At 43.2% G+C, this 27012-nt stretch overlaps 1 protein-coding gene across 6 annotated transcripts; it reads left to right on the top strand.

Moving 5' to 3' along the window:
- Window positions 1–5165: 5165 nt before the first annotated feature.
- Window positions 5166–22023, top strand: CDV3 (CDV3 homolog). Of its 6 annotated transcripts, none has more exons than XM_017955887.3 (6): window positions 5166–5851; window positions 6606–6682; window positions 15784–15929; window positions 18321–18480; window positions 18911–18913; window positions 19646–22023. In XM_017955887.3, the coding sequence occupies exons 1-6, from the start codon at window positions 5612–5614 to the stop codon at window positions 19794–19796; spliced, it is 777 nt and encodes a 258-aa protein (XP_017811376.1). In that variant the 5' UTR covers window positions 5166–5611; the 3' UTR covers window positions 19797–22023. The 6 variants fall into 6 exon arrangements, with proteins under 6 accessions (XP_017811376.1, XP_009199964.1, XP_003895150.1 ...); XM_017955888.3 differs by lacking the exon at window positions 5166–5851 and adding an exon at window positions 6023–6171; XM_017955889.3 differs by lacking the exon at window positions 5166–5851 and adding an exon at window positions 6210–6309.
- The last annotated feature ends 4989 nt before the right edge of the window (window positions 22024–27012 follow it).

Genomic DNA, 27012 nt, shown 5'->3' with positions numbered 1-27012 from the left:
ATGTAGTTGTTGGATCATGAAGTAAGATCAGGAATGGAGCTGGGGTCAGGAACAGGATAATCGTGCCTTGCCAACGTAATTATATCCCTTGCACTCTGTGATCAAAACGATTGAGTCAGAATGTCTTGCTTTGTGCCAGAATCATTTGACTGGCTCCCAAAGCGGCCACCCAGGGTAGCTTTTCCTTGGCGAATTTGCCACAGAGCTGAACCTGGTTCATAGCCATATCAGTGTCCTGTCAGGGTTCATCTGCCTGAAAAGGCCTGACTCCCAGCAATCCAACTCATAAGAGGCCAAACTATATAACCACATACATACCAATGTATTCATTAATAGTGTTAGTCTTTCAGTAACTGGAATGTTCTCCCAACTAATGCACCCTTTTCCAAATATCAGCAGTCTCAGAGAGTCAAGTTAGTCAGCAACAGGCTGGTTGGTGAGTGTATCCCAAGAGTTAAGGGAAGCTGATCTTTTGAGGGCTATTTCAGTCAAATCAGGGTATGGTCTACTGAATCATCTCCACCTTACAGCAGGGCATGTCTTTGTGAACACAAATTTCACACTGCTCTTCCCTGGACAGTGGTGGGTAATAAGTGCCAACTTCTGGCCTCATGGCTTTATCCTACTTCTTTTTCCTTCCTCTTTCTATTCTCCAGCCTCTTCCCTCATCCTTCAGTTCACACATTCTCCACACAATAAAGTCGATTCGGTTGCTGATCATTCAATTGTCATCACATTGCAGCCCTTCCCTCACTGAGATGCTCGAGGAGGTCACCTTGATGGATAGGTTCATTTTTCCCAAGCTCTTCATTCATTTACAGAACTTTTTGGTTTATTTTCTAATATGTTAGGTTTAACCTTTTGAAATGATTGTTTTTGGCAGGTCAAAAACAGTCAAATAGCAGCAATTTTATGTGGTTCAACAGTCAGCAAACCAGACCCATTGGGGGTGGGGTTAATGAGTCTAACTGCCTTCTCAAGCCATTGTGGTGGGTATATGTGTGTGTATGTGTCTGTGTCTAGGAGAGGGGGGTATATGGCAGCCCTTTCCTCTTTCTGGAAATAAGCTCTCCTGGATAGTCACTGGTGTCTGGGGCCTCCTCTTGCTGTCCATGTATCCTCCAACTAGGGCCCTGATGTCAAAAATGAGCTAAGGAGGAACTTGAGGTTGAGGGAGAAGGTTGAATTATTTGTTATATGTGGCAGAGTTAGCCTATGCTCATAAGCCAACAAGGAAACACTTTTAGAGTCCATGGTTTGTGCAGTCCTCTGTTAATGTGGAAAACTGGAGATTAATGGAGACATTTTTCATTTTATAAACATCAGTTAAATGCTTGGGTGATATAGGCTATATGCTCAATGCCATTCCTACCTTCAAGAGTTTTCAATGTGCTATTGTAGGTGTACCTGTGTATCTCCTTCTAGTTACCAGCTTGGCGTACAATAAGCTTTGTGAAGGTAGGGCTTATCTCTCATTTAACTCCTAACATAGGGCCTGGCATATAGTAGATGCTCATTAAATACATGTTTTATATAAGTAAGTGAATGAGAGTGGTTAAATAAAAAACCAATCATGCAACTACCAGGAAGGCATCAACTATCATACCAAATGAAGACTCTGGGCCTCTGAAGTTTAGGGAATCAAGCTGCCTGTAGAGAATAAGAAGAGAGTCCCAGAAGAGATGACTTGTAAGTAGTTGCTCCCCAGTTGAAAGGAGGAACAGTTCAGGCAGTGACATAGCTGGCCTTACAGATGTTAGAGAGGAAGCCAGGAATGAAAAGAAGAATTCTAGCCACCCATTTCCTGGTGAGCACTTTGGCCAGCATGAGCTGCATTCCTTTGAGCTGAGCATGAGTGGAATTTCCAGCCTAGGTAGCAGAATGGAACTTGGAACAAATAGCTCAGCAGAAAAGAACCCAGAAACAATGGGGCTGGGCTCAACTGCCCTTTGCCAGCTCTTGAGCTCATGGAATATTGGAGCTCAGCGGTCCTTGTTGAGGGAGATACATGATGTCCTTCAGATTGTACCACTTCAGAGGACCCGGAGGGAAACTGCCGTGTTCAGACAGCATTAGGAACCTTGGAAGATGTGCAGAAATACCTGGGAATAGTCCGCATTACTATTCAACTTTTCCATCTGGCAAGTACAAGTGAAGGTCTGTTTGCTTTAAGGATGCAGACGGTCCAAACACATTGGACGGCAGACGGGAAGACACCTCCGTCAAGAGAGAACTAGAGGAGCCGGGCACGGTGGCTCCTGCTTGTGATCCCAGCTACTCAGGAGGCCAAGGAAGCAGGATCAATTGAGCCCAGGAGTTCCAGACCAGCCTGGGCAACATAGCAAGATCCCTTTCTCTAAAAATATTAAAAAAAAAAAAAATTAGCTGTGCATGATGGCGCCTGCCTGTAGTCCCAGCTACTCTGGAGAGGCTGAAGCCAGATGATTGCTTGAGCCTCACCTCTTAAAAAGAAAAAGAAAGAAAAAGAGAGAGAGAGAGGGAGGGCAGAAGGATGTTTCAAAGATGAGGGGGTGCCTGGTGATGATGATAATGATAGCAGGATTCAGGGCACTGGGCAACCAATCTGGAGGAGGCTGGCAGGGGAGATTTAAAAGGAGCAACTGGTGGGAACAGATGCTGTCAATTTTAGGGCAGGTGATTCAAAGAGTAAGGGACTAGCTTCACAGAGGAGAGAATTACTACAAACAATGACACAACCACAAAGACGCTGTTCTCTCTACTGGCCTGACCTGAATTTCTTACACATGATCAAGTTCTGGGAGCATGCCATCAATCACACTGAAAAATGTAGTGGGAAATTCTGCAGTGTCAGCCCTCAACGACTGTTCCTTCTGTGTATTTTCTCAAGTCATTAATTCTTTCAAGACGATGAATTGATAAGGACTTAAGAAATATATAAATAACTGAAACTCATTTATATCTAGATCTTCTCTTCTAGATTATAAGGGAATTGAAGGCAGGAATCAGAAATTACTCACTTTTGAATAAAGCTCTTTGCCCTAAATATAGCTAAATAAGTGCTTCATAGAAGAGGAAAGAAAGAGAGGGAGGGGGCTGGGTGTGGTGACTCACGCCTGTAATCCCAACACTTCGGGAGGCCGAGGCAGGTGGATCACGAGGGTCAGGAGTTCGAGACCAGCCTGGCCAACATGGTGAAACCCCGTCTGTACTAAAAATACAAAAATTAGCTGGGTGTGGTGGTAGGCACCTGTAATCCCAGCTACTCGGGAGGCTAAGGCAGGAGAATCGCTTGATCCTGGGAGGCAGAGGTTGCAGTGAGCCGAGATCGTGCCATTGCACTCCAGCCTGGTGACAAGAGCAAGATTTTGTCTCAAAAAATAAGTAAGTAAACAAATAAATAAATGAAAGAGAGGGAGGGAGGAAGGAGGAAAGAGGGGGAAGGAAGAAAATAGGAAGGGAGAAAGAAAGAAGGAAAGAAAAAAAAGAAAGGAAATGAATTTGATTAGCCATGGTAAGGGAGGGTAACGGTGATGGGCAGTACTAAACCTGACCTGCATCACAGGAAGATACATGTTGTCATAGAAGGAAGTCACCTTGGCAGCTGTTTATGTTTGAGGAATAGTATATGTGTAAGCTCAAGCTACTTGCTGGCCAAGGCTAGGTCCTTGATTTATTTGACGTTCAGAAGTTAGATTATTTTTCTTTTTTTTTGTTTAGACGGAGTTCCGCTGTTGTTGCCCAGGCTGGAGTGCAATGGCGCGATCTCGGCTCACTGCAACTTCCGTGCCCCCCAGGTTCAAGCAATTCTCCTGCCTCAGCCTCCCGAGTAGCTGGGATTACAGGCGTTAGCCACCACGCCCGGCTAATTTTTGTATTTTTAGTAGAGATGGGGTTTTATTATTTTGGTCAGGTTGGTCTCGAACTCCTGACCTCAGGTAATCCGCCTGCCTCGGCCTCCCAAAGTGCTGGGATTAGAGGTGTGAGCCACCGCGCTCAGCCATTAGTTAGTTCTTTAATAGCAGTGTGAGCAGGGGGTAGGAAAAGAGAAACTTTAATGGGGTAACTGTAAAGGAAAAGGCGAAGAAGTCACTCCATTTACTGGCTGAGTTCTATCTACCCCATAGGGCTACCAACATTTGTCTGAGTCATTTCCTCAGTGGTTGTGACAGCTCCCTCTCCTGCTTTTAGAAGGAGGAAGTAGAAAGTTTAAGAGCTTACTTTAGACCACCTTTTGCATATAGAATTCATTTCATTTTCAAGGCCCCAAGGGTATTTAAATGGGCTTTAAACCCATTTAAACCGGGCTTTCGCCTGGGCATTTTGGTCTCCACCCCTATGATAAGACAGTCTCCTCCTTTTATCAGGGATAGAAGCTAAGGATAAACTGCATCATCATCTAGACTCAAGTCAGGACGTTAAGCAATGTGGTGGGGAGCTAATGCTGATTCTCTTCCCTTCCTCCCCCGTATCTTGTAAGAGCTAGTATACCCACTTTACAGATTAGGGACTTGAAGATAGAATTTATTGAACTTGAGCTTGGTAAACATAATCCAGAGGGTAGAGTTCAGACAAAATCCCTACCTACCAACCGGTCTATGAAAGATCTTTTAATAAATGGGACCCAAACTTCAGGATCACTGCTCCTCTCACTTTCACAATCAACCTGTAAAGAAAAAAAGTAATGGTTGCCACACCAGAGAGGGTGGAAGTACAGAAACGATCAGAGGAGAGGAACAATCTTTAACACAGTTGGCTTAACGCAGTGCCTCTCCGTTTCGCGAAAGTTCATACGACTACTATGGGGCCACGGTTTGTTCCGGGACAGGAAACACACGTGCATCCTGCGCATGCGCCCAAAAGGAACCCACTGCCCCTCCTGCTGGACCTCTTTAGCCAAGTCATCAACCAGCCCTCAAAATGCCCGCCCTCAAGACTAAACCCTCCGCCAATCGGGAAACCGGAATCGTCAGGCACGTCACTTATTTTGCATATGCCCTCCTCTCCCCGCCCCCATTCCTGGACTCCGCCCCGTCTAGGTCACGGATTGTCACCTAAGCGCTTCGTCCTGGCACCTGATTGGCTCTCTTTCCAGCTCCGCCTCCATCTCCACCCGCCGCCCGCCCCTTGGCGATCTCACAGCGGCAGGCAGAGCAAAGTACGCAGGCGCAGGCGCTGCCTCTCTCTCTTCTAGCGGCCCGCCCTCCCTCCTCCCCCTCCCTCCCCTCCCCACCCCCTTCCCCTCCTCTCCGGGTCTGCGCCCGCGCGTCTTCCTCCGGCACGCGCCGCCGCTAGCCCAGCACTCTCGCCAGAGCCTTTGGCTCGCGCGTGCCTTTTCCCCTCAGGTTGTGGGGAGAGCGGGATCCTGCTCCGCCGCCGCAGCAGCAGCGGCAGCCCCTGCAGCCTCAGGCGACAGCGGCGGCGCGCGAGCCCCCAGGCGGACCGTACCACCGCTCGCCAGCACGCAGGGGGAGCCGCCCGCCTCGCAGCGCACGCCTCGGCGACCCCGCGGGGCTGAGGCGTCGCCGCGCCCGGCAGCGTGAGCGCAGAGCCGGCCCAGACCCCGAGCTCGGAGCCCCGCGGGCCGCGCCCGCCGCCGGCCCCACCCATCCGGGTCGAGGAGGCCGAGGCCATGGCCGAGACGGAGGAGCGGAGCCTGGACAACTTCTTTGCCAAGAGGGACAAGAAGAAGAAGAAGGAGCGGAGCAACCGGGCGGCGAGTGCCGCGGGTGCAGCGGGCAGCGCCGGCGGAAGCAGTGGAGCCGCGGGTGCGGCTGGCGGCGGGGCGGGCACGGGGACCCGGCCGGGCGACGGCGGGACCGCGAGCGCGGGGACTGCGGGCCCGGGGGCCGCCACCAAGGCTGTGACGAAGGTGAGGGACCGGGAGGCTGGCACTCGGGGCCCGGGCCGCGCGCCGGCGCCCCATGTGCCCGCCCCCGCCTGCTGGGGAAGCGTCCGGGAGGGGCCGCGGGGGCCGGGCGGACGGGCGAGGGCCGCCACGTGACGCAGGCTCCCCACTTCGGGCAGGGCTCGCCTGGGCCGGGACCCCTTCCGACACCCGCCCTGGAGCCGCCCTTCTCACCCCGCGTCGCTCGGCGTTAGCCAGGGCCCGGGCGGCGCCACCCTCCAGGGGCACTAGGTCTGGGGCCGCAGCGCCCAGCACAGAGCAGCGTTTATTGGGTGACGTTTAGGGTGAGTAATTCCGTGTGCTGACCTCAGCCCAGTAGTTTGAGCTGAATTTTCGCTTTCAGCAGCCGCATTTGTAGCAGCTCTTTTGTGAAGACTTAGTCTCTAAGCCCGTGAAATAAAAAGAAAAGTCTCGGTGGCAAGGTTGGGGTAGAAATGTAGTTGTGAAATTCCTACTGACTTCTTCCTTTGGCTTTTCTTAGTTGCTTAAAGTAACAGCTCTCATGCAGGAACCCGGCGGAAGTACAGTGTTAGCCTACGAGCATGTTTGTCCTCCATGTAGCCTAGTTTGCCCCAGAACGAAGCAAGGGCTTTGACCGGTATATAAGTGCCTACTCAGTTTAGGTTCCAGCCACTTGATCCACTTTTCGTAGTGTGTTATTTGCTTAGTTATATGTCTGCAAATAGCTTTAATTGATCAAATGGCGTTTGTTTTACAGGACGAAGATGAGTGGAAAGAATTGGAGCAAAAAGAGGTTGATTACAGCGGCCTCAGGGTTCAGGCAATGCAAATAAGGTATGGTCTGGTTACAGATGTGTTTAGATAACTTTTAGGACAGATATTGGATACAAGTTAGGTTTTCCTTTGGCCCCAAAGCAGCATCATAGTAGCCTTGTGCTCTAGATATGCTTATTAGGACTCAAATGGGTTCTGTCTACTCTTTCTCACTCCGTGAAGGCAGCCCTTCCGTGTGCTCATCAAATTAGCTACTGACTCTAAAATCCTGTGAGAGCTTGCCTACTTCCAGTTCTGGTGAGGCCTTTTCATTTGAAACAGCTAAAATGGATTTTCTCACTTCAGAATGTTCACTGTTAACATCGGTGATTGTACTTAGTTTTGGTTTCAAAAATAATGTGGATTTTTTCACATCCTCTCCAATAAGCAAGTGAATGTATTTTTGTAATTGAAGTATATCATATTTAAAGAGAGAGAGAGGTTTCATGTGTTCACACAGTGCTACCAACCTGTGCAGTAAGTACGCAGGTCAAGAAACTTGAGTATTACTAATACAGAACAAGGTTCGCCTCCTAACAACACCTACTCACTGCATTCACCTTCAACACAACCACTACCCATAATTTTTTCTAAAACTTAATAGGAATGGAATTATATGTGTAAACATGTTACTTTTTAAAGTTCAAGAAAACAGTAATTTTAAAAAATTGGGTAGTTTAGAAGATTTGAAATTAACATTTTGTTAAGTCCAGTCTGTGGCAGTCAACTTTGATGCTAAGTGCCATATTTTGGAGGGTTCATAAAGTAGGAAAAAAACAAGTGAAGATATGGATCTGCTTTAAGATTAAAAAATCCTTTGCTCCCAGTTTAAAGAAAAAAGGATTTTGATAAACTGTCTCCAGTTTGAAGCTTGCATTTTATAGGCAATGCCAGTGAGTGCGAGGCACAGTGGAGGAAATACTTTCCTTAACTGAAAACTGTCTTTTGACCTCCCTGGATGTTAGTATCTATAGCTTTAGATAACTTTTTCAAAAAGCAGTGTTAATAATTTGTTGAATACCTACCACAGCTAGGCATTAATGTCCTGTGAAAACATCATTTTGTGAGCTTAGCCAAAGTGAAACCCCCGACTGATAATGGGAAACTTTCAGGAACGGTAGCTTCTCCACTCTTGAGATTTCTTTGTAGTGGTGTTGAGTAGAAGTGATTAGACTTAAGTTTGATTCCCAACCGCTTGTTGGCTTCCTTCATGTATCTTCATCTTTTCTGTCTCCTGGGGCTTGACCTGTAAAGAATGGGGGAGGAGCAGATGTGAGGTTCTTACCATTTGGGGTTGTGGAACTACCTGTGTGTGTGGCTCCTGTTCTGTTGTAAAATTTGGCTCTTCTTAAGTCTTTCTTTCCTAAGTGACTGCAGGTTCTTGAAAACGTGAGTGACTGTAAGAATAGTGTTTGGCCTTGTCGAACTTGGCAAAAGTAGCACTTTACTGAAGATAAAATTTTGGTTGCAAGTTCACTGACGATTAGAAATTGATTTTATTAAACTATGGATATTATTTAAACAGAACCTGTGTTTTTTCTGTTATTGACTATAAGTTACGTGTTCATCTTCAGGGTTATTTTGGTCTTGATCTATTTTGGTTACTCTTGAGATTGTGAAAAGTGTCTTAAATAACTTACATACTTCACCCTTGCCAGGGATATAAGTATCAGCTAGTACAAACATTTAAGTTCTGCTCAACCTGAAGTAGAGTAGCTTTTATATTGTCTTTTGTTTTCTTAACATCTAGTTATTGGCCTGAAGTGGCCATCCTAGTAGAGGTATTCCACTAACCTGCAATGCTGAGAAACTCTCTTTCCCATATGCTCATCCACCAATCTCTGCTACATGTGCTTTATCTTATTCTCTTTCTCAATATACTGAGAGTTAGCTGCAGTTGTCACCGTCAGTCTTTTTTTTTTTTTTTTTGAAACAGAGTTTCGCTCTTGTTGCCCAGGCTGGAGTACAGTGGCACGATCTAAGCTCACCACAACCTCCGACCCCTGGGTTCAAGCGATTCTAATGCCTCAGCCTCCTGAGTAGCTGGGATTACAGGCATTTGTCACCGCACCCGGCTAATTTTGTATTTTTAGTAGAGACGGCGTTTCTTCCTGTTGGTCAGGCTGGTCTCGAACTCCTGACCTCAGGTGATCCGCCTGCCTCGGCCTTCCAAAGTGCTGGAATCACAGGCGTGAGCCTCTGAGCCCAGCCAGATGTCACATACAATCTTAAAGTTCTTGACACTGGTCCTTATAGTAGTTAGCATGTTAGGCCTTTACCTGTACTGAAAGGGGAAAGTTTTCATTAGCAGCAAACATACTATATATTCAGATCCTATTTCACATTTACCAACCAGCTCAAGATTTAATACTAGGGTACTTAACGTGTCCAATTTTGTGTCTAAGTTAATCTTATTCAAGATCATGCCATTATAGACAAATTCTTGAGCAGGAAGTCATTGAGGTGGTTATAAAGGAACCTGTCACTTGAGTTAGATTCTTGGTTGTTTGTAGGCCCTGTAGGCCTCTTTCATCTCTTATTTTTTTATATTTTTGAGACAGTCTCACTTTGTCACCCCGGTTGGAATGCAGTGGCATGATCATAGCTCACTGTAGTCTTGAACTCCTGGGCTCAAGTGATCCTCCCACCTCAGCCTCCCAAGTAGCTGGAGCTACAGGTGTGAATTGCCACCCCTGACTAATCTTACTTTTTTTCTGTAGATGGGGACTGTGTTCCTGGGCTGATCTCAAAACTCCTGGCCTCAAGTGATCTTCTCAAAGTACAGGAATCACAGGCATGAGCTGCTAGGCCCAGCTACTTCCATCTTTAAAATGGATTTTTGGGAGAATGTTAGAAAGATTTAATTCTTGAAGGCATACAGTGTTGAGTGTTTGTCATGTTTCAGTAAATAATTGAGTTCTTGGAGCCCAGTGGTTTTCTAGAAACTTTGGTGAGAAATCTAGACTTAAACCTGTTAGGTAGAGCTGGTTATGTTATCCAAGGTGGATTATTCTAGCAAATACATGACTACTTTGCTAGACGCTGTGAGGTTTTCTGGTTGTAGAAATAAGTCATGCTCTAATAGACGACAGTAGATAATTTCAAAGAGATGTGCAAGGTTCTCTGGGGCAGAGGAGAGACATTTCATCATCCATGAATGGGTCAGGAAAGATTTCTTTGGATGAGGTGCAGTGACATTTTAAGCCTCCAGGCCAGGCATAGCTGATCAGGCCATGTTTATCTCGCCAGTTTACTGTTGCAGCAGTGCTAGGTATAATAGGGACAAACCTGTGAGATGCCCGGTATTCCAGCAGCTCAGTCCAGTCTGATTCTTGTTTTAGCTGCTTCCCCCTAGTGTTGGGGAAGGGGAGTTAGGATGTATAAATTCCCAAGTCTCGAGGTAGAGAGATAAGGCTGTTCTATTCTTTATAAATATACTGCTGCAGGATGTGTGATCCTATCAGCCTTACTAAAGAAAATGCATTTCTCAAATCTCAAAGTAGAGAATATTTCTGCGTCATGCCTTAGAGCTATAAAGAGGATCAAATGAATTTAAAAGGTAATGTGAAATAATATAGCCTCTGGAATCCCACACTATTTTGACTCTGCTACTCTGTAGGCCTGGGGAAGGTACTTAAGTTTCCTCATACATCCATACAGTGGGTCTCTTGCCTGCCTTAGTGTTACTGTGAGGTTTAACTTTGTACAGTGGGGTGGAATGCTGGCTGCCGTAGTAGATATTCAGTAAATCTTCCTTTTGTATCGTCATTATTCTCCTCACCCTACCAGTAGTGCCTTACAGGCTTACATGTATTTAAGACTGTGTATGTGGAATTGTGATGAATTTACAGCAGTATCGTAGTGTTTATTTATAACATTTAGCTAATGAGAAGCTATATATTAGGATCAAACACTGAATTTCAGCCTGTCTCCCGTGGAAATAACCGTTTGGAACTTGTTTCTTGTTCTGCTGTGACATTTGGAGAGTTGATGCTTTCTGAAATATGTAAATATGAAAAAGCAGTAAAATATATAATCATTTCTACCCTGCTAACTGGCATTTAGGCAAGCCCTCTAAGCATCTCTGGGCTTCAGTTCCTCATTGTTGGATGAAGAGTTTTTTTGGCTTGGTCATTCTTTTTTTTTTTTTTTTTTGATAGAGTTTTTGCTTTTGTTACCCAGGCTGGGGTGCAATGGCATGATCTCTGCTCACTGCAACCTCCGCCTCCTAAGTTCAAGCGATTTTCCTGCCTCAGCCTCCCAGATAGCTGGGATTACAGGCATATGCCACCACGCCTAGCTAATTTTTGTATTTTTAGTAGAGACAGGGTTTCACCATGTTAGTTAGGCTGGTCTTGAACTCCTGACCTCCGGTGATCTGCCCGCCTCTGCCTCCCAAAGTGCTGGGATTACAGGCGTGAGCCACCGTGCCTGGTTGATGAAGGGTCTTGACTAAACAGTGTCCACATGCTTAGTTTAGTATTTCAGAATCTTAACCCAAAATACTTATTTATTTTTATTATTATTACACTTTAAGTTCTGGGATACATGTGCACAACGTACAGGTTTGTTACATAGGTATACATGTGCCATGGTGGTTTGCTGCACCCATCAGCTCGTCATTTACATTAGGTATTTCTCCTAACACTATCCCTCCCCCAGCTCCCTACCCCCCAGCAGACCCTGGTGTGTGATGTTCCCCTCCCTGTGTCTGTGTGTCCTCTTCAGCTCCCACTTATGATGAGAACATGCAGTGTTTGGTTTTCTGTCTTTGTGATAGGTTGCTGAGAACCATGGTTTCCAGCTTCATCCATGTCCCTGCGAAGGACATTAGCTCATCCCTTTTTATGGCTGCATAGTATTCCATGGTGTATATGTGCTACATTTTCTTTATCTAGTCTATTATTGATGGACATTTGGAAAAACCCAAAATATTTATTTAAAAAAAATTTTTTTGGCCAGGCACAGTGGCTCACCCCTGTAATCCCAGCACTCTGGGAGGCTGAGGCGGATGAATTACCTGAGGTCAGGAGTTTGAGACCAGTCTGGCCAACATGGTGAAACCCTGTCTCTACTAAATACACAAAATTTTGCTGGGCATGATGGCGCAAGCAGCTACTTGGCAGGCTGAGATAGGAGAATCGCTTGAACCCAGGAGGTGGAGGTTGCAATGAGCCAAGATCACGCCATTGCTCTTCAGTCTGGGCAACAGGAGTGAAACTCCATCTCAAAAAAAAAAATAGAGACAGGGTCTCACCAGGTTGCTCAGGCTGGTTTTGAACTCCTGGCCTCAAATGATCCTCCCACCTCGGCCTTCCAAAGTGCTGGGATTATGGGCATGAGCCACCGCACCTGGCCAAGAATCCAAAATACTAAGTTGTTCTCCTTATGCCTTTTATTATTGATGTACAGTCCCTCTAATTAAACAGATTATGCTTATTTTTTGGTAATAGTTTGTAACGTAGGTGTATTTTAAATTTGTGGTTTTTAAATTTTTTTATTTTTTCCCTAAGGGCAAGGAGATGTTAGACACTGGACGGTAAAAAAGAAAACTTCAAGTTGAGATACTGTCACTATTCCGTCAGACCAAATAGGAGTTTTTATTTAAAAGCTTTCTGTGATGCTGGGCGTGGTGGCTCACTCCTGTAATCCCAACACTTTGGGAGGCAGAGTGAGGAGGATCACTTGAGGCCAGGAGTACACGACCAGCCTGGGCAAGACCCTGCCTCTACAAAAAATGTAAAAAAAGTAAAATTAGCCAGTCATGGTGGTCTGCACCTGTAGTTCTACCTTACTTGGGAGGCTGAGGTGGGAGTATCTCTTGAGCCCAGGAGTTTAAGATTACAGTGAGCTAAGATTGGGCCTCTGTACTCCAGCCTAGGTGACAGAGCAAGACCCTGTCTCTAAAAAAATTTTAAAAATAAAAAACGATTTTTTGTGTGTAGGTTATAAAAGTAATGTTTGTTTTTAGAAATTTTTTGAAAAAATGGAGCAGCATAAAATGTAAGAATTATCTGTAGTCTCTTCTGCTTAGGAATAATCAGTGAACAGTGCTGATTATTAAGGGCTTGTCAGCTCCATTTTACATAAGAGGAAATTGAGGAATAAAGAAATTAGTGCCATATTCAAAGTTTCCTGGCTGGTAAGTGGCAGAGCCTGGATTTGAACCAGAAAGCCTGACTTTAGAATCTGCTCCTAATTGCTTGCTGCATGAAGAAGATAAAGTCATACATTCTAGCACCCAGAGCTACTCTATAATATAAACTTTTTAAAATTGTTGTAGATATTTTTGTATTTATATTAGGTATGTAGCTGCTGTTTTAGTGAATTTTTGGTTTATATGACATGAATACTACCTCCAAGTCAGCATAGGCTTTACATTTTAAATGGCTGTATAGAATTCTCTTACATGTTAATGAAAAGGAAAACTGAGGGATGGCCTGGCTATATTTTTTCTTTCTTTTAAAAGCATTTTTTCTCAGATCTCTTAGGGATGAATTGACATATTCTCTATCCTTTTTCCTCTCAAAGTTGTAAGTAAAATCTTGCTGTAAATGTAGATGAGATAGATCTGTTCTTCTTTTCCCTCTCTTCCTTATTGCCACTTCAGCCTCTAAATTCTGCAGTTACCTCTGATTGGTAGGTAATTCATACAATGCTGCCATTATTTTTTATTTTTTATGTTTGACACGGGGTCTCGCTCTGTCACCCAGGCTGGAGTGCAGTGGTGCAATCTCGGCCCACTACAGCCTCTGCCGCCTGGGTTCAACCAATTCTCCTGCCTCAGCCTCCCAAGTAGCTGAGATTACAGGCATGTGCCACCACACCCAGCTAATTTTTGTATTTTTAGTAGAGACAGGGTTTTGCCATATTGGCCAGGCTGGTCTCAAACTCCTGACCTCAGGTGATCCGCCTACCTCGGCCTCCCAAAGTGCTGGGATTACAGGTGTGAACCACCGTGCCCAGCCAGTGCCATTATTTTTGAATGGCATTTTGCCACTTTTTTTTTTTTTTTTTTTTTTTGAGTTGGAGTCTCGCTCTGTCACCCAGGCGGGAGTGCAGTGGTGCGATCTCAGCTTACTGCAAGCTCCGCCTCCCGGGTTCACGCCATTCTGCCTCAGCCTCCCAAGTAGCTGGGACTACAGGCGTCTGCCACCACGCCTGGCATATATATATATATATATATTTTTTTTTTTTTTGGTAGAGACAAAGTTTCACCATGGTCTTGATCTCCTGACCTCGTGGTCCGCCTGCCTCAGCCTCCCAAAGTGCCACTTTATTTTTTTCTAAGTATCTTTAAAGGAGACTGTCAAGCTGGTCGTATAGCCAGCTCGTGTCTTGTTTTAATAGAAATGGAAGGAAAGCATCCTTAGATATCCTTTTGCAGAAGCCAAGAGAGGCTGTGATGTTCCCAAGGTTATACAGTTAAGAGAGGCAGGGTGGTAAGTGGAAGGCCAGGGACAGAGTTTTGGGAACCAACCTTTTTTTGTAGGAAGGTGGGGAAAACGTAAAATGATGAAGGAGTTGAGAAGCTTGAAGACCTAGGAAAAGCCACCATTGTCAGGAAAAACAATGTTATGAAAAGGTTGGTAGTTGAGTATCTTCTGCCAGGTATATCTTCTTTTTTTTTTTTTTTTTTTTTTTTTTTTTGAGACGGAGTCTCGCTCTGTCGCCCAGGCTGGAGTGCAGTGGCCGGATCTCAGCTCACTGCAAGCTCCGCCTCCCGGGTTCACGCCATTCTCCTGCCTCAGCCTCCAGAGTAGCTGGGACTACAGGCGCCCGCCACCTCGCCCGGCTAGTTTTTTGTATTTTTTAGTAGAGACGGGGTTTCACCGGGTTAGCCAGGATGGTCTCGATCTCCTGACCTTGTGATCCGCCCGTCTCGGCCTCCCAAAGTGCTGGGATTACAGGCTTGAGCCACCGCGCCCGGCCTGCCAGGTATATCTTCAAGGTGAAGAGCTGCAGAAAGGACGTTTGATTTAGCCATTATTATGCTTTAATATCCCTGTGGTCAGTATCCCGTTTGTCAAGAGACAAAAATATATACAGTTGGCAATTTAGGACATGTAAAGTTACATAAAATAATAAAAAGTAATTCAACAAAAAGAGAAATAATCAAAGATGCCTAGGAGAAATAGATTATGACTCAAGTCAATTCAAGAATAAATTAATTAGTATTGAGAAAATACTGCAAGCAGTCTTAAGATGGTATGTTACCACTGAGGGTATCTTTTCCATTTATAACATCTGGAAAGCCGAAGACTGAGCTCTTATATATTTTTTTAAACAGGTGATAAATACATGTCTGATGTTAGGGGCTAGTTCTATTCTTTGTAAACACGGCACATACTTGTTTTCATCTGCTGGAATGTGAATTCTGATTCTGAGAGCATTTTGTTACATGTGCTAAAGGATTGGCAAATAAAATTATACAACTTTCAAAACCCTTCATTTGTCACTAAAAATATGCTTACCATAAATGCCTGTTTGTACACTTTGGTGCAAGGAAAATTTTGTAATCGTGCTCTTAATCCTTCAGCTCACTCTCTTCTCTGCATTTCAGGTTGTATCATCCTGTCTTCCCTCCCTTAGTCGCTTGAGGCGGTAACTGGGGTCCTGCTCTTACGTGGGGTCCTGTAAACCATCAGGCATATTGTCACAGAGGCACATCAGTATTTTTTTTTTTTTTTCAGACAGAGTCATGCTCTGTCACCCAGGAGGGAGTGCAATGGCACAATTTCAGCTCACTGCAGCCTCTGCCTTCCGGGTTCAAGGGATTCTCCTGCCTCAGCTTCCCCAGTAGCTGGGATTACAGGGGTGCGCCCCCATGCCTGGCTAATTTTTGTATTTTTAGTACAGATGGGTTTCGCCATGTTGCCCAGCCTGGTCTTGAACTCCTGACCTCAGGTGATCCATCCACCTTGGCCTCCCAAAGTTCTGGGATTACAGGTGTGAGCCACTGTACCCGGTCTCACTTTTTAAATAAATAAGACATTCAGTCTCAAAAGAGATTAAGTGACTTCTTCAGGGTTGTACAGATAATCATGGATAAAATTAAGGATTTGGACTGAAAATTTTCTTGGTGGTTCCTTAATGAATTTACATGTTTGCTTTTCCAACAGTGAAAAGGAAGAAGATGATACTGAAAAGAGACAAGATCCAGGTGATAACTGGGAAGAAGGTGGAGGTGGTGGTGGAGGTATGGAAAAATCTTCAGGTCCCTGGAATAAAACAGCTCTGGTCCAAGCACCTCCTGCTCCAGTAATCGGTAATTTTACTATTTCAGTTTCAGAAAGATGTCTAATTTATATATGATTTTATATATGGTCCACTTTCAACTCAGTGCATGATTATGGTGGGGTGAGAAGGAGGGGCTCCTTTCCATTCCTGGTTGAGTGGAATGTGTGTGTATCTTGTTAAAGACTTCAAAATCCTAAAGAAAAGGAATCTGGAAGTTAAAAGACATACTGTTGTCCTATATGTTGCTGTAAAATTTATATGTAGATAGTCTAGTCAATTCCAGTTTAGTTTATTTAAATTGAGCATTTATTCTAATATTCTCTTTAAATATTAACTACTTGCTAGTGGAGGAAAAGGTAAGGAAAAGACTTCAATTTACTAGAATCCAAGGTAAGCTTCATTTGGGATTTTTAGTAGTAATTACCTAGGGTTGGGTATAACTCCAAAAGTTTTCATGAGAGAGAAAATTCTTAAAGCTTTTATCATTTAAAATATTTTTGACAGCTGAGTAAGGACAAAGACAAGGGGCCCTTGTCTTCACTTGTGCTTTGTCTTTTTCATTCCCTTTAACTTTCCTGTTTTTTGAAGCATGAATTCTCAGCAGGACTGATGTTATCATTCTCAAGGGGGTAAAAGTTACTTCTTACAGAGTGAAGGAATCTTATACCTTATCAGTCATTTGTGGCCTGCGAAAAGGCTAGAGTGCATAAACAGATGTACAGTTTATCTGCAGTATTAAAATTTTATGGAGTGGGGGGCAGTTGGGAAACAGATGTCTGAAAGGTCTCCTTAGGGCGATAATGAAAGTTTAAGAGCACTACTTTAAAGAAATGTATACTCATTGTTTTATTTAGAATGGCATAAAGAATAACTTATCACTCCAAATCTTGCTATGCTGAAATCACACAGGTAACTACTGTATTTTTTAGAGACGGTTTCACCTGTGGCCCAGGCTGCAGTGCAGTGGTGCAACGTGGCTCATTGCAGCCCCTCAACTGCTTGGACTCAAGTGATTCTCCCACCCCAGCCTTCCAAGTAGACTACCAGGGCATGCCACCTGTTTATTTTATCGTGGAGATGAGATCTCACTATGTTGCCCAGGCTAGTCTCCAACTCCTGGGTTCAAGCAATCCTGCTACCATAGCTTCCCAAAGTGCTGGGATTACAGGTGTGAGCCACCACACCCTGTCTTATGTTTTTAAATCTTTAGAATCTTTTTGTTTTGTTTGAGACAGAGTCTGGCTCCTGACTTCAAGTGATCTGCCTGCCTCGACCTCCAAAAGTGCTGGGATTACAGGCGTGAGCCATCATGCCTGGTTAGAATCTTTTTTTCTTTCTTTCTTTCTTTTTATTTTTTCCAATAGACAAAGTCTCATTCTCTTGCCCAGGCTGGAGTGCAGTGGCACAGTCTTGGGTCACTGCAACCTCCACCTCCCGGGTTCAAGCTAGTCTCCTGCCTCAGCCTCTCGAGTAGCTGGGATTATAGGCATGCACCATCATGCCCTGCTAATTCTTTGTATTTTTAGTAGAGATGGGGTTTCACCATGTTGGCCAGGCTGGTTTTGAACTCCTGACCTCAAGTGATCTGCCTGCCTCGGGCTCCCAAAGTGCCAGGATTACAGACTTGAGCCACCACGCCCCAGCCCCAGCTAGAATCTTAAAAAATAACCACACTGGCATTTCATTAAATAAATTCTTTACATATGGCATCTTAATCAATCCCCCCAATCAGGTAAAGAAGTAATTCATATTTATTGGTAGGGAAACTGAGGACTATTTAAGTCCTATTCTGAAAGGCAGTCCCTGATGAGAGAGACCAGTCATCCAGTTCCAGCAGATTCCTTTTCTACTTCCAGTAATTTGGCTTGTGGAACTCACCATTTACATAGATTACTAAAGTTGTACATGGAGGAGGAGTTAGAATACTACCCTAGAAAAATAGAATGTTTTCACTTTTCTTTTTTCTTTTTTGAGAGACAGAGTCTTGTTCTGTTGCCCACGCTGGAGTGCAGTGGCTCAATATTGGCTCACTGCAACCTCTGCCTCCCAGGTTCAAGCCATTCTCCTGCCTCAGCCCCCTGAGTAGCTGGGATTACAGGCGTCTGCCATCACGCCCGGCTAAGTTTTGTATTTTTTGTAGAGACAGTGTTTCACCATGTTGGCCCAACTGGTCTTGAACTCCTGACCCCAGGTGATCCACTCACCTCAGCCTCCCAGAGTGCTGGGATTACAGGTGTGAACCACCACACCTGGCCTGTTTTCACTTTAGACATTTTCTGAAATAACTCCTTCTGTTGTCTGACCCAGAGACCCTGGTATTGTTTTTTCTGTAATTGTTAAATGATTGGGAATGCAAGAATAGCTTATTAAAATGCTGAACATTTGAATAGTTTATCTAAAAATTGTTTTAAAATATTAGTTACAGAAACCCCAGAACCGGCAATGACTAGTGGTGTCTATAGGCCTCCTGGGGCCAGGTTAACCACAACAAGGAAAACACCACAAGGACCACCAGAAATCTACAGCGATACACAGTTCCCATCCCTGCAGTCAACTGCCAAGCACGTAGAAAGCCGGAAGTAAGTACTATAAGTAATTGCATTTTGTTTAGGACTTCTGTTCCTCGGCCAGGGAGTGGGATATAGGGCATACCCACCCAAGGGAGACTATTCCTTAACTAATGAAGCCTGAGCTTCAGCTGACAGGCAGCTAAGAGTCAGGATGGAACTTTATATACCTAGAAGGGAGGAAAGAGGGAGGGCAAAGAGCATTGGAGACTGACTTTGTCTTCTGTCTGCAAAAGTTTCTCTTAGCCCTGGCTTATGTTGTTTTATAGCAATGACAAGTTTTAATGTAGTTAAAATTCTTTTATAATTGAGTGGCTTTTGCTCCTTATAATATGGAAACTAGAAATATAAAAATGCTGTGTAGTTATATTCCCAGTTAATGTGACTGTAGACAGAAGATGTTGGCATTTATAAATCTAATATTAAAATAATCTTATTTCAGCAGGTACTTAAAATGAATGCTACCTGGAATTAAATGACTACATATGGCACAACTACATCTTACTTAGGGACATGAATTTTTTAAAATAAAATGGGAAGAAATGTAAATGACATCAGATGGAAATGTTTTTTGGGGTGGCTTTTAGAATAAATCCCAGCTTTTTTGCCACTTTGAGAGCACAGCTGGCTTGAATTTAAACCTCCACGTGGACTTGCTCCTCTGCTCTGTCTTAAAAAATGTATAAGGGACCTTTGGGAGGGCAGTGATTCACCACACTCAAGTTTCTTTACCTGATCTAATCAGATCCACTCCCACAAAATTGATGTGAGGAGAAATCATTGACTAACGAGTAGAATTTACTTGAATGAGAAAATTGTTACCCTTGTGCATAAAGAGAGAGATGTATTATCTATTACTTGCTAAAAGTGAAAGTCTTAGGAGGAATGTCATCACACAGCTTTTAATAGTTTTCTTCAAGTTTGTCCTGAAATAGGGTCACATTTAATACTATTTAGTAGAAGATAGGACCCTAGAGCTTCAGTACAGTGTTCTGTGTTTTCTGTTCGAATTGAAGCCTTAAAAGTGGTTTGATAAGGATTTTATATACGCCCACTCCTACCCCTCCCCAGGATTCTTCTAAGGGGTGGCTTTTTTTTTTTTTAAATTCAAGGACGAGTATTTTCAAAAACCCTAGTGAAGAAAAAATATTTACTGATTACATTTCTTTTCCCTTAGGGATAAAGAAATGGAGAAGAGCTTTGAAGTAGTAAGACACAAAAATAGAGGTAGGGATGAGGTTTCAAAAAACCAGGCCCTTAAACTTCAGCTAGACAACCAGTATGCTGTGCTTGAAAATCAGAAAAGCAGCCACTCACAATACAATTAAGGAATGGGCTTTGCTAACCCTTCTGAGGTAACTAGACTGCAGCTAACCACCACCAACAGTCAGTCATCATCTGATCTCTGCTGGACCTACAGACACCGATGCAGACCACTCAATTTCCTGACCGGCCCTATTGCACTATGGAAGTTAAAGTGTCGCGACTGCTCTATACATATTGGATTTAGGGGAATTTTCATTGTTATATAAATGTGTGAACTAGTTTCAACAGTGTTCTTTCATATTTACTCTGCAAATACAAAAAACCAAAACCTGCAGCCAGTGGTCATTTCAAAATCTTTTTATGTTCAGATACTGAGCCTTCATAAGGGTTGACTACCTCAGATTTGCTGCACTCATTGTGGACTTCATGTGGATCACAACTTCTGGATAAGAAGATTACAACTATTAAGTGTCGATGTGAACCTTGCAACCAGCTCTACTGGATTCTTACCAGAAATCCTGCATAAAAAGTCAGCCATCTGGGTTCTGATCTGCTGTAAAAGATGAAGATTTAAGTGACCTTAATTAACCTGTCCTGTGCCCTACCCTTAAGGAATACTCTGTGTAGTAGGCTGTGGCTATATTAGACTTCCTGGAACACGCCGCTGAAAAGAACTGATGTGTTCAGATCATCTGTGTAGGGCTGTGATTTGTAATTTAAACTTTAATTGTATTCTGAGGTAACCACAAAATAAATTCAAACAAACTGGGGTCCACCAAGTAGGGGAAGGGGTAAAGGAGAGAATAATCTCTTTTTTTTTTTTTTTTTTTTGGTAATTTTTTTTTTTTATTTGGATAGTGCTTTTTTGTTTTGTTTTTGTTCTGCATTAAGGTCTTTTTTGCTTTGACTTGAAATAAGTTCTTTGACAGAGCATATTGCTTGGTTAAGTAAGTAACCTAAAGTATGCATTAGGATTGTGAAATGTCTTCGTGAGTATGCCAGTCCTGAGGGTGGAACCAAATAGCCTTTGATGTAAAGGGCAGTGGATTCTGGAGGCTCTACTTCAGGTGCTGCTAATGCCTCTTCTAATCAGGTCTAAATTGTGTAGTAAACTGCAGTGGGAAGAAAATGCTTTCTGCTCAGGCTAAGGGGTTCACTGATCTGTCCTTACAAATTCAGAGCAACATGAGCAAAACCTCAGCTAAAATCCATTTAAGTGTCATGGATTGTGCATGATCTTTGATAAGAATTCCTCATGTTCTTGTGCCCAGTTTTTCAAGGTATTGGCTGTTCTGTAGATGCAGTGATTGTCCCAGCTAGCTCTGTTTTCAACCTTTTGGTGTGTCTTTATGTTCATTTGGAGAGTCAGGGCTAAAGACAGGTGATGTAGCACTTCTGTTTTTAATAATTACAGCTTCAAATACCTATTAATAGTCGGGTCCTTTAGAGGGACTTGAAGCCACCCAGGATTGCGGAAGAGTGTCCACCTAACAAGATGGTCTGGCAGTTTCCTAGTTTTGTATCTTTGGTTCAATAGAAATATCTGAAAGTGGTAATGTGACCACTTGATGCAGAGTCCGGGTTTCTCTATAATAAATCCCTTTGCCAAATGCACGAGTTGCAGACTTGCTATTGGCAAGAGTGAAGCAAGTGGGTGAGTAAAACTATTTTGATGTGGGAGCATTTTCAGATAGGAGTTTAGTCTTGATGAAAGTGTCCGTGCAGGAATTGGACTCCAAGGAGGGTTACCGTATCTCCTGACGGGACCTGCCACTCACATCTGGGCAATAATGTTGACATTTGAGGTGACAGGCAGGATGCCTGCCTTCTAATCTATTTGGGTGAGTAGTTGAGCCAGCCAAGGGGAGGTTGAATGATTAAATCAGAAATGGGATTCTTGGTAAACTGAAGACTATTTGGGAACGAAAAACCTTAAAAAATAGGCTCTTCATCGTTGAACTGTGTATTTTCCCTGCATTTTTTTCCCCACAAAATTTTGTTGGGGGTTGTGTTACTGAAGAATGAACAGAGATGAGTAAGTGGAGGTGTTATGTAAAGGCATACTGTACTCGAAATCTGAAGACCTGCAGCAGATTTAAATTACAACTCTTGTTATAACTTTTTAAAAGATTGTGAAAATATCAAAATGTACATGAATCAAGTTTTAATATACTGTATGATGGGTGGATGAGGCTGTCCATTGTACCATTTGTTTGAATTCTCAGGCATGGTTTGGCAGTGCAAGAACTCTGTAACATTAACAAATTCAATAAAAAGTAAATATATGGATTTTGGACTGTAATGGTTATTTTAAAGCCTTATTTTGTCTTTGAAAATGGTGAGTTGAGGTCATACCTCTCGCTGTGGGAAGGTGAAGATGCTCTAAACTCAGGAGTGTACTTTTTTTTCTTTTTTCTTTTTTTTTTTTTTTTTTTGTTTGAGACAGTCTCGCTCTGTCACCCAGGCTGGAGTGCAGTGGTGTGATCTCAGCTCACTTCATCCTCCGCCTCCCCGGTTCAAATGATTCTGCCTCAGCCTCCTGAGTAGCTGGGATTACAGGCACGCACCACCACACCAGCTAATTTTTGTATTTTTAGTAGAGACGGAGTTTCACCATGTTGGCCAGGCTGGTCTTGAACTCCTGTCTTCGTGTCCACCTGCCTCGGCCTCCCAAAGTGCTGGGATTACAGGTGTGAGCCACCAGGCCTGGCCGGTAGTGTACTTTCCATTTCAGAAGTGTTTACGGAGTGCTCAAGCATAAAAAAGACCGATGAGGATTTAGGCAAACCAAAGACAGTAAAAAGAGAAATACAAAATTTTAAAAATACAAAACATGAGGCATGAAAGTGGCTACAAAGCTATGACAAATATTTTTGGAAAACTTGAAATACACATTTGTCCTTGTTGCTGTATTAAATTTTGTTAAATTATGGCAGAGGAATCTAAAATCTTTATATAGACTAGGGATTTGAGACTTTGTTCCTTGAGAATCTTAAAATTCTCAAAAAGAGCAGTAATTTTAAATTTCAGGATTTAGTTTGGATTATAGTCCCTAGATTTCTAAATTAGCAAAAGTATGTCATTTTGGTAGTGGAGTTTAAATATGTAGTGTTAACAATTTGTTATTTGATTGATTGTGCTTGATTGAGATTTTTTTCTTTTGACAGCCCTATTTAAGGTAGAACAGGCACAGAAACTCAGTCTTCCCTGCTTTAATTTCCTCTATAGTTTTAACTTTTTAGATAAAAGTCACACTTTTCCAAAAACAAGAGACAGGGTCTTGTGCTGGAGTACAATGTCACAATGATGGCCCCCTGCAGCCTTCAACTCCTGGCATCAAGGAATCGGAGCTCCGTCTTCAGCCTGCTGAGTAGCTGGGATTACTGTGTCACCAAACACTATTTTGTTTTTTAAGAGACGGGGTCTTACTATGTTGCCCAGGCTGGTCTCAAGCAATCCTCCTCGGCCTCCCAAAGTGCTGGAATGTTTTACAGCCACTTTGGGAGCCACCAGACCTGGCCAAAAGTCACCTTTTGAAGTATACAATTTAAGACTTTCTTATATTCTCAAAGTTATGCATCCATCACCACTTTTAAAATTCTTGAACATTTTCATCACCCCAAAAAGAAATTCTATTGTTATTAGTCATTTTCTTCCTTTCTCTCAAATTCCTTAGTCCTAGGCAGCCACTATTGTATTGTCTCTAGTTTCTTTTTTCTGGAATTTTTTTTTTTTTTTTTTTTTTTTTTTTTTGACACAGTCTTGCTGTGTCACCCAGGCTGGAGTGCAGTGGCGCAATCTTGGCTCAATGCAACCTCTGCCTCACGGGTTCCAGTGATGCTCCTGCCTCAGCCTCCCTGAGTAGCTGGGATTACAGGCGCCCACCACCACGCCTGGCTAATCTTTGTATTTTTAGTAGAGATGGGGTTTCACCATGTTGGCCAGGCTGGTCTCAAACTCCTGACCTCAGGTGATCCACCCGCTTTGGCCTCCCAAAGTGCTGGGATTACAGCTGCGTGAGCCACCGTGCCTGGCCCAGACTTTCTCATTCTGGTCACTTCATATAAACAGGGTTATACAATTGGTTTTTCAGCAACTGGCTTCTACAACTTGTTTTTGAGCATGTTTTTGAGGCTTAGCGTGTATCAGTGCTTCGTTTTTATTGCTAAACAGCCTAGGTAATTGTATGGATATACCACGTTTAAATTGTACGTTCATCTGTTGGACATTTGGGTTGTTTCATTATTATGAATGATGTTGCTATGAACTTTCATGTACAAGTTTTTGTATCAACATTTCCAGTTCTCTTGGGTATATACTTAGGGATGAAACGCTGGGTCATATATCACTGAGGAACTGCCAAACTCTTCTAAAGTAGCCTTACCATATTATATATTATTTTTCCCACCAGCAGTGTCAGAGGATTCCAATTTCTCCAATATCCTTGTGATCACTTGTTTCAGATTGGTTCTAGCCTTCCAAGTGGCTGTGAAGTATCTCATTATAGTTTTATTTTGCATTCCTGTAATGACTAGTGGTGTTGAGCATCTTTAAATGTGCTTATTGGTCATCTGTATGTCTTTGGAAAAATGTGTATTCAAATCCTCTGCCAATTTCTAAATTGGTTTACTTAAAACTTTATTATTGAGTTGCAAGTGTTTTAAATTTCAGGTACTACTACTTTGTCAGATACATGAATTGTAAATATTTTCTCCTACCGTTTTTCCCTTTCTTCAGAGTGTCTTTTGGAGCACAAAATTTTCAATTTTGATTAAGTTCATCGTACCTATTCTTTAGTTGCTTGTGCTTTGGGTGTTATATTGCCTAACCCAAGTCATAAAGATTTATGCCTATTTTCTTCTAAGAGTTTTATGTTTTTAGCTCTTTCATTTAGGTCTTTGGTCTATTTTAATTTTCTTTTATTGTGACTTAGAGTTCCAGCTCCATTCTTCTGCATTTGAATATCCAGTTGTTCAGCACCGTTTGTTCAGACTCTTATAGTTTTGGGGGGATTTTGTGGTGGTGTTTTTGAGACAGCATCACCCAGGCTGGAGTGCAGTAGCGTGATCGTAGTTCACCGCAGCCTTGGCCTGGGCTCAAAGAATCCTCCCTGCTGAGGCTGGGGAGGTCCCCTCTCAAGTAGCTTGGACTAAAGTGCATGCCACCACACCCAGCTAACTTTTTTTATTTTTAGTAGAGATGAGGTCTTGCTATGTTGCCCAAGCTAATCTTGAACTCCTGAACTTAGGTGATCCTCCTACCTCAGCTTCGCAAAGTGCTGGGATTACAGGTATGAACCACCATGCCTGGCCTGTAGTTCTTACTCTTTATTTAGCACACTACACATTTTGGTTGTTTATCTCTCTCTGTTATAATGTGAAATTGTTTTGGGGTAGGTACACATAGGTGGAGATGTCAGGAGGTTGAGAGTGTGGGGTAGGAATTTAGGACAGGTCATGCTATGGGTGTATAGACTGACAAAGGAACAAATTAGGTCACGATCTCAAGTTAGGGAGTGGAAACAAATTAATGGAGGTAGTCAGATTGGAAGGAGAGCCAAGAAGTTAGAAAATCATATGGACAGTTGTTCTAATAACTAGCATCCTGAAACTGCAGGTTTGTAATAGTTTTAATCCACCAGTTACTACAACTAGGTACTAATGGGGCCTGCAGAATGCAGGCAAGTTATGAATTGCTTCTCTTGGGCTTGAAATAAAGATAATGAATATTATGAATGATATATTGAGTAAGAAATAATTGCTTATTTTATCTTTTTGACACAGTTTCACTCTTTCGCCCAGGCTGGAGTGCAGTGGTGCGATCCCAGCTCACCACAACCTGTGTCTCCCAGGTTCAAGGAATTCTCATGCCTTAGCCTCCCCCGTAGCCGGGATTACAGGCACATGCCACCACGCCCAGCTATTTTATGTATGTGGATGTACGTATGTGTTAGTGGAGACAGGGTTTCCCCATGTTGTCCAGGCTGGTCTCGAACTCCTAACCTCAAGTAATCTGCCTGCCTTGGCCTCTCAAAGTGCTGGGATTACAGGCGTGAGCCATCACGCCTGGCCTTAGAAATAATTGCTTTAAATAATCATATTTATATTATCTAAAATAGGAATTATGTTCACATCAGGAATTTAGGATATATGTAAAAGTAATCATTAAGGCAGTTCAATCCTTTTGAATTTGCAGCCCAAGTGGGAACTGGAATTCTAAATAATTGGATATAGTAATACAGATGGTGGGTAGGATTTAAGTCATCGACTTTAAAAGTCTTTTTAATCCCTTAACCGAACCATTCAGGGATCCAGTCAAAGCATGCAAGAAACTTCTGTAAAATGGTTCATCTCTAAATATGATGGAGAGTAGCACCTGGCTTTCGCAATTTTCATCATAAGAAGTGGGGCAACTCTTTAAGATTATGTCCATGGTTCTCAAACTGCTGCATTTTGGAATAACCTGGGAATCCTTAAAACAAAAAACAAAAAACAAAAAAAAAATCCCACCAGGCATGGTGGCTCATGCCTGTAATCCCAGCATTTTGGGAGGCCCAGGTGGGCGAATCACCTGAGGTCAGGAGTTCAAAACCAGCCTAGCCAACATGGTGAAACCCCATCTCTACTAAAAATACAAAAATTAGGCTGGGTGTGATGGCTCAAGCCTTTAATCCCAGCACTTTGGGAGGCCAAGGTGGGTGGATCACCTGAGGTCAGGAGTTCGAGACCATCCTAACCAACATGGAGAAACCCCATCTCTACTAAAAATACAAAAAATTAGCCAGACGTGATGACACATGACTGTAATCCCAGCTACTTAGGAGGCTGAGGCAGGAGAGCTGGTTGAACCTGGGAGGTGGAGGTTGTGGTAAGCTGAGATGACGCCATTGCACTCCAGCCTGGGCAACAAGAGCAAAACTCTGCCTCAAAAAAAAAAAAAAAAAAAAAATTAGCTGGGCGTGGTGGTGGGCACCTGTAGTCCCAGCTACTCGGGAGGCTGAGGCAGAAGAATCACTTGAACCTGGGAGGCGGAGCTTGCAGTGAGCTGAGATAGTGCCATTGCACTCCAGCCTGGGCTACAGATCAAGACTCCATCTCAAAAAAAAAAAAAAAAAAAAAACTGATGCCCAACTCCTACATCCAGACATTCTGAATTAATTGGTATGGAGTGTGACCTGAGCAGAGCAATGTTTTTCAAGTCCCACAGTTCTAATGTGCAGCAAAATCTGGGAACCACTGGGTTATGTCAAAAAATGATAAATTATTTCCCTAATAGGCA

The sequence above is a fragment of the Papio anubis genome, chromosome 2 (assembly GCF_008728515.1).
Source record: "Papio anubis isolate 15944 chromosome 2, Panubis1.0, whole genome shotgun sequence".
NCBI lineage: Eukaryota > Metazoa > Chordata > Mammalia > Primates > Cercopithecidae > Papio > Papio anubis.
The sequence above is the reverse complement of the archived record's forward strand: the minus strand, read 5'-3'. Positions and strand labels throughout refer to the sequence as shown.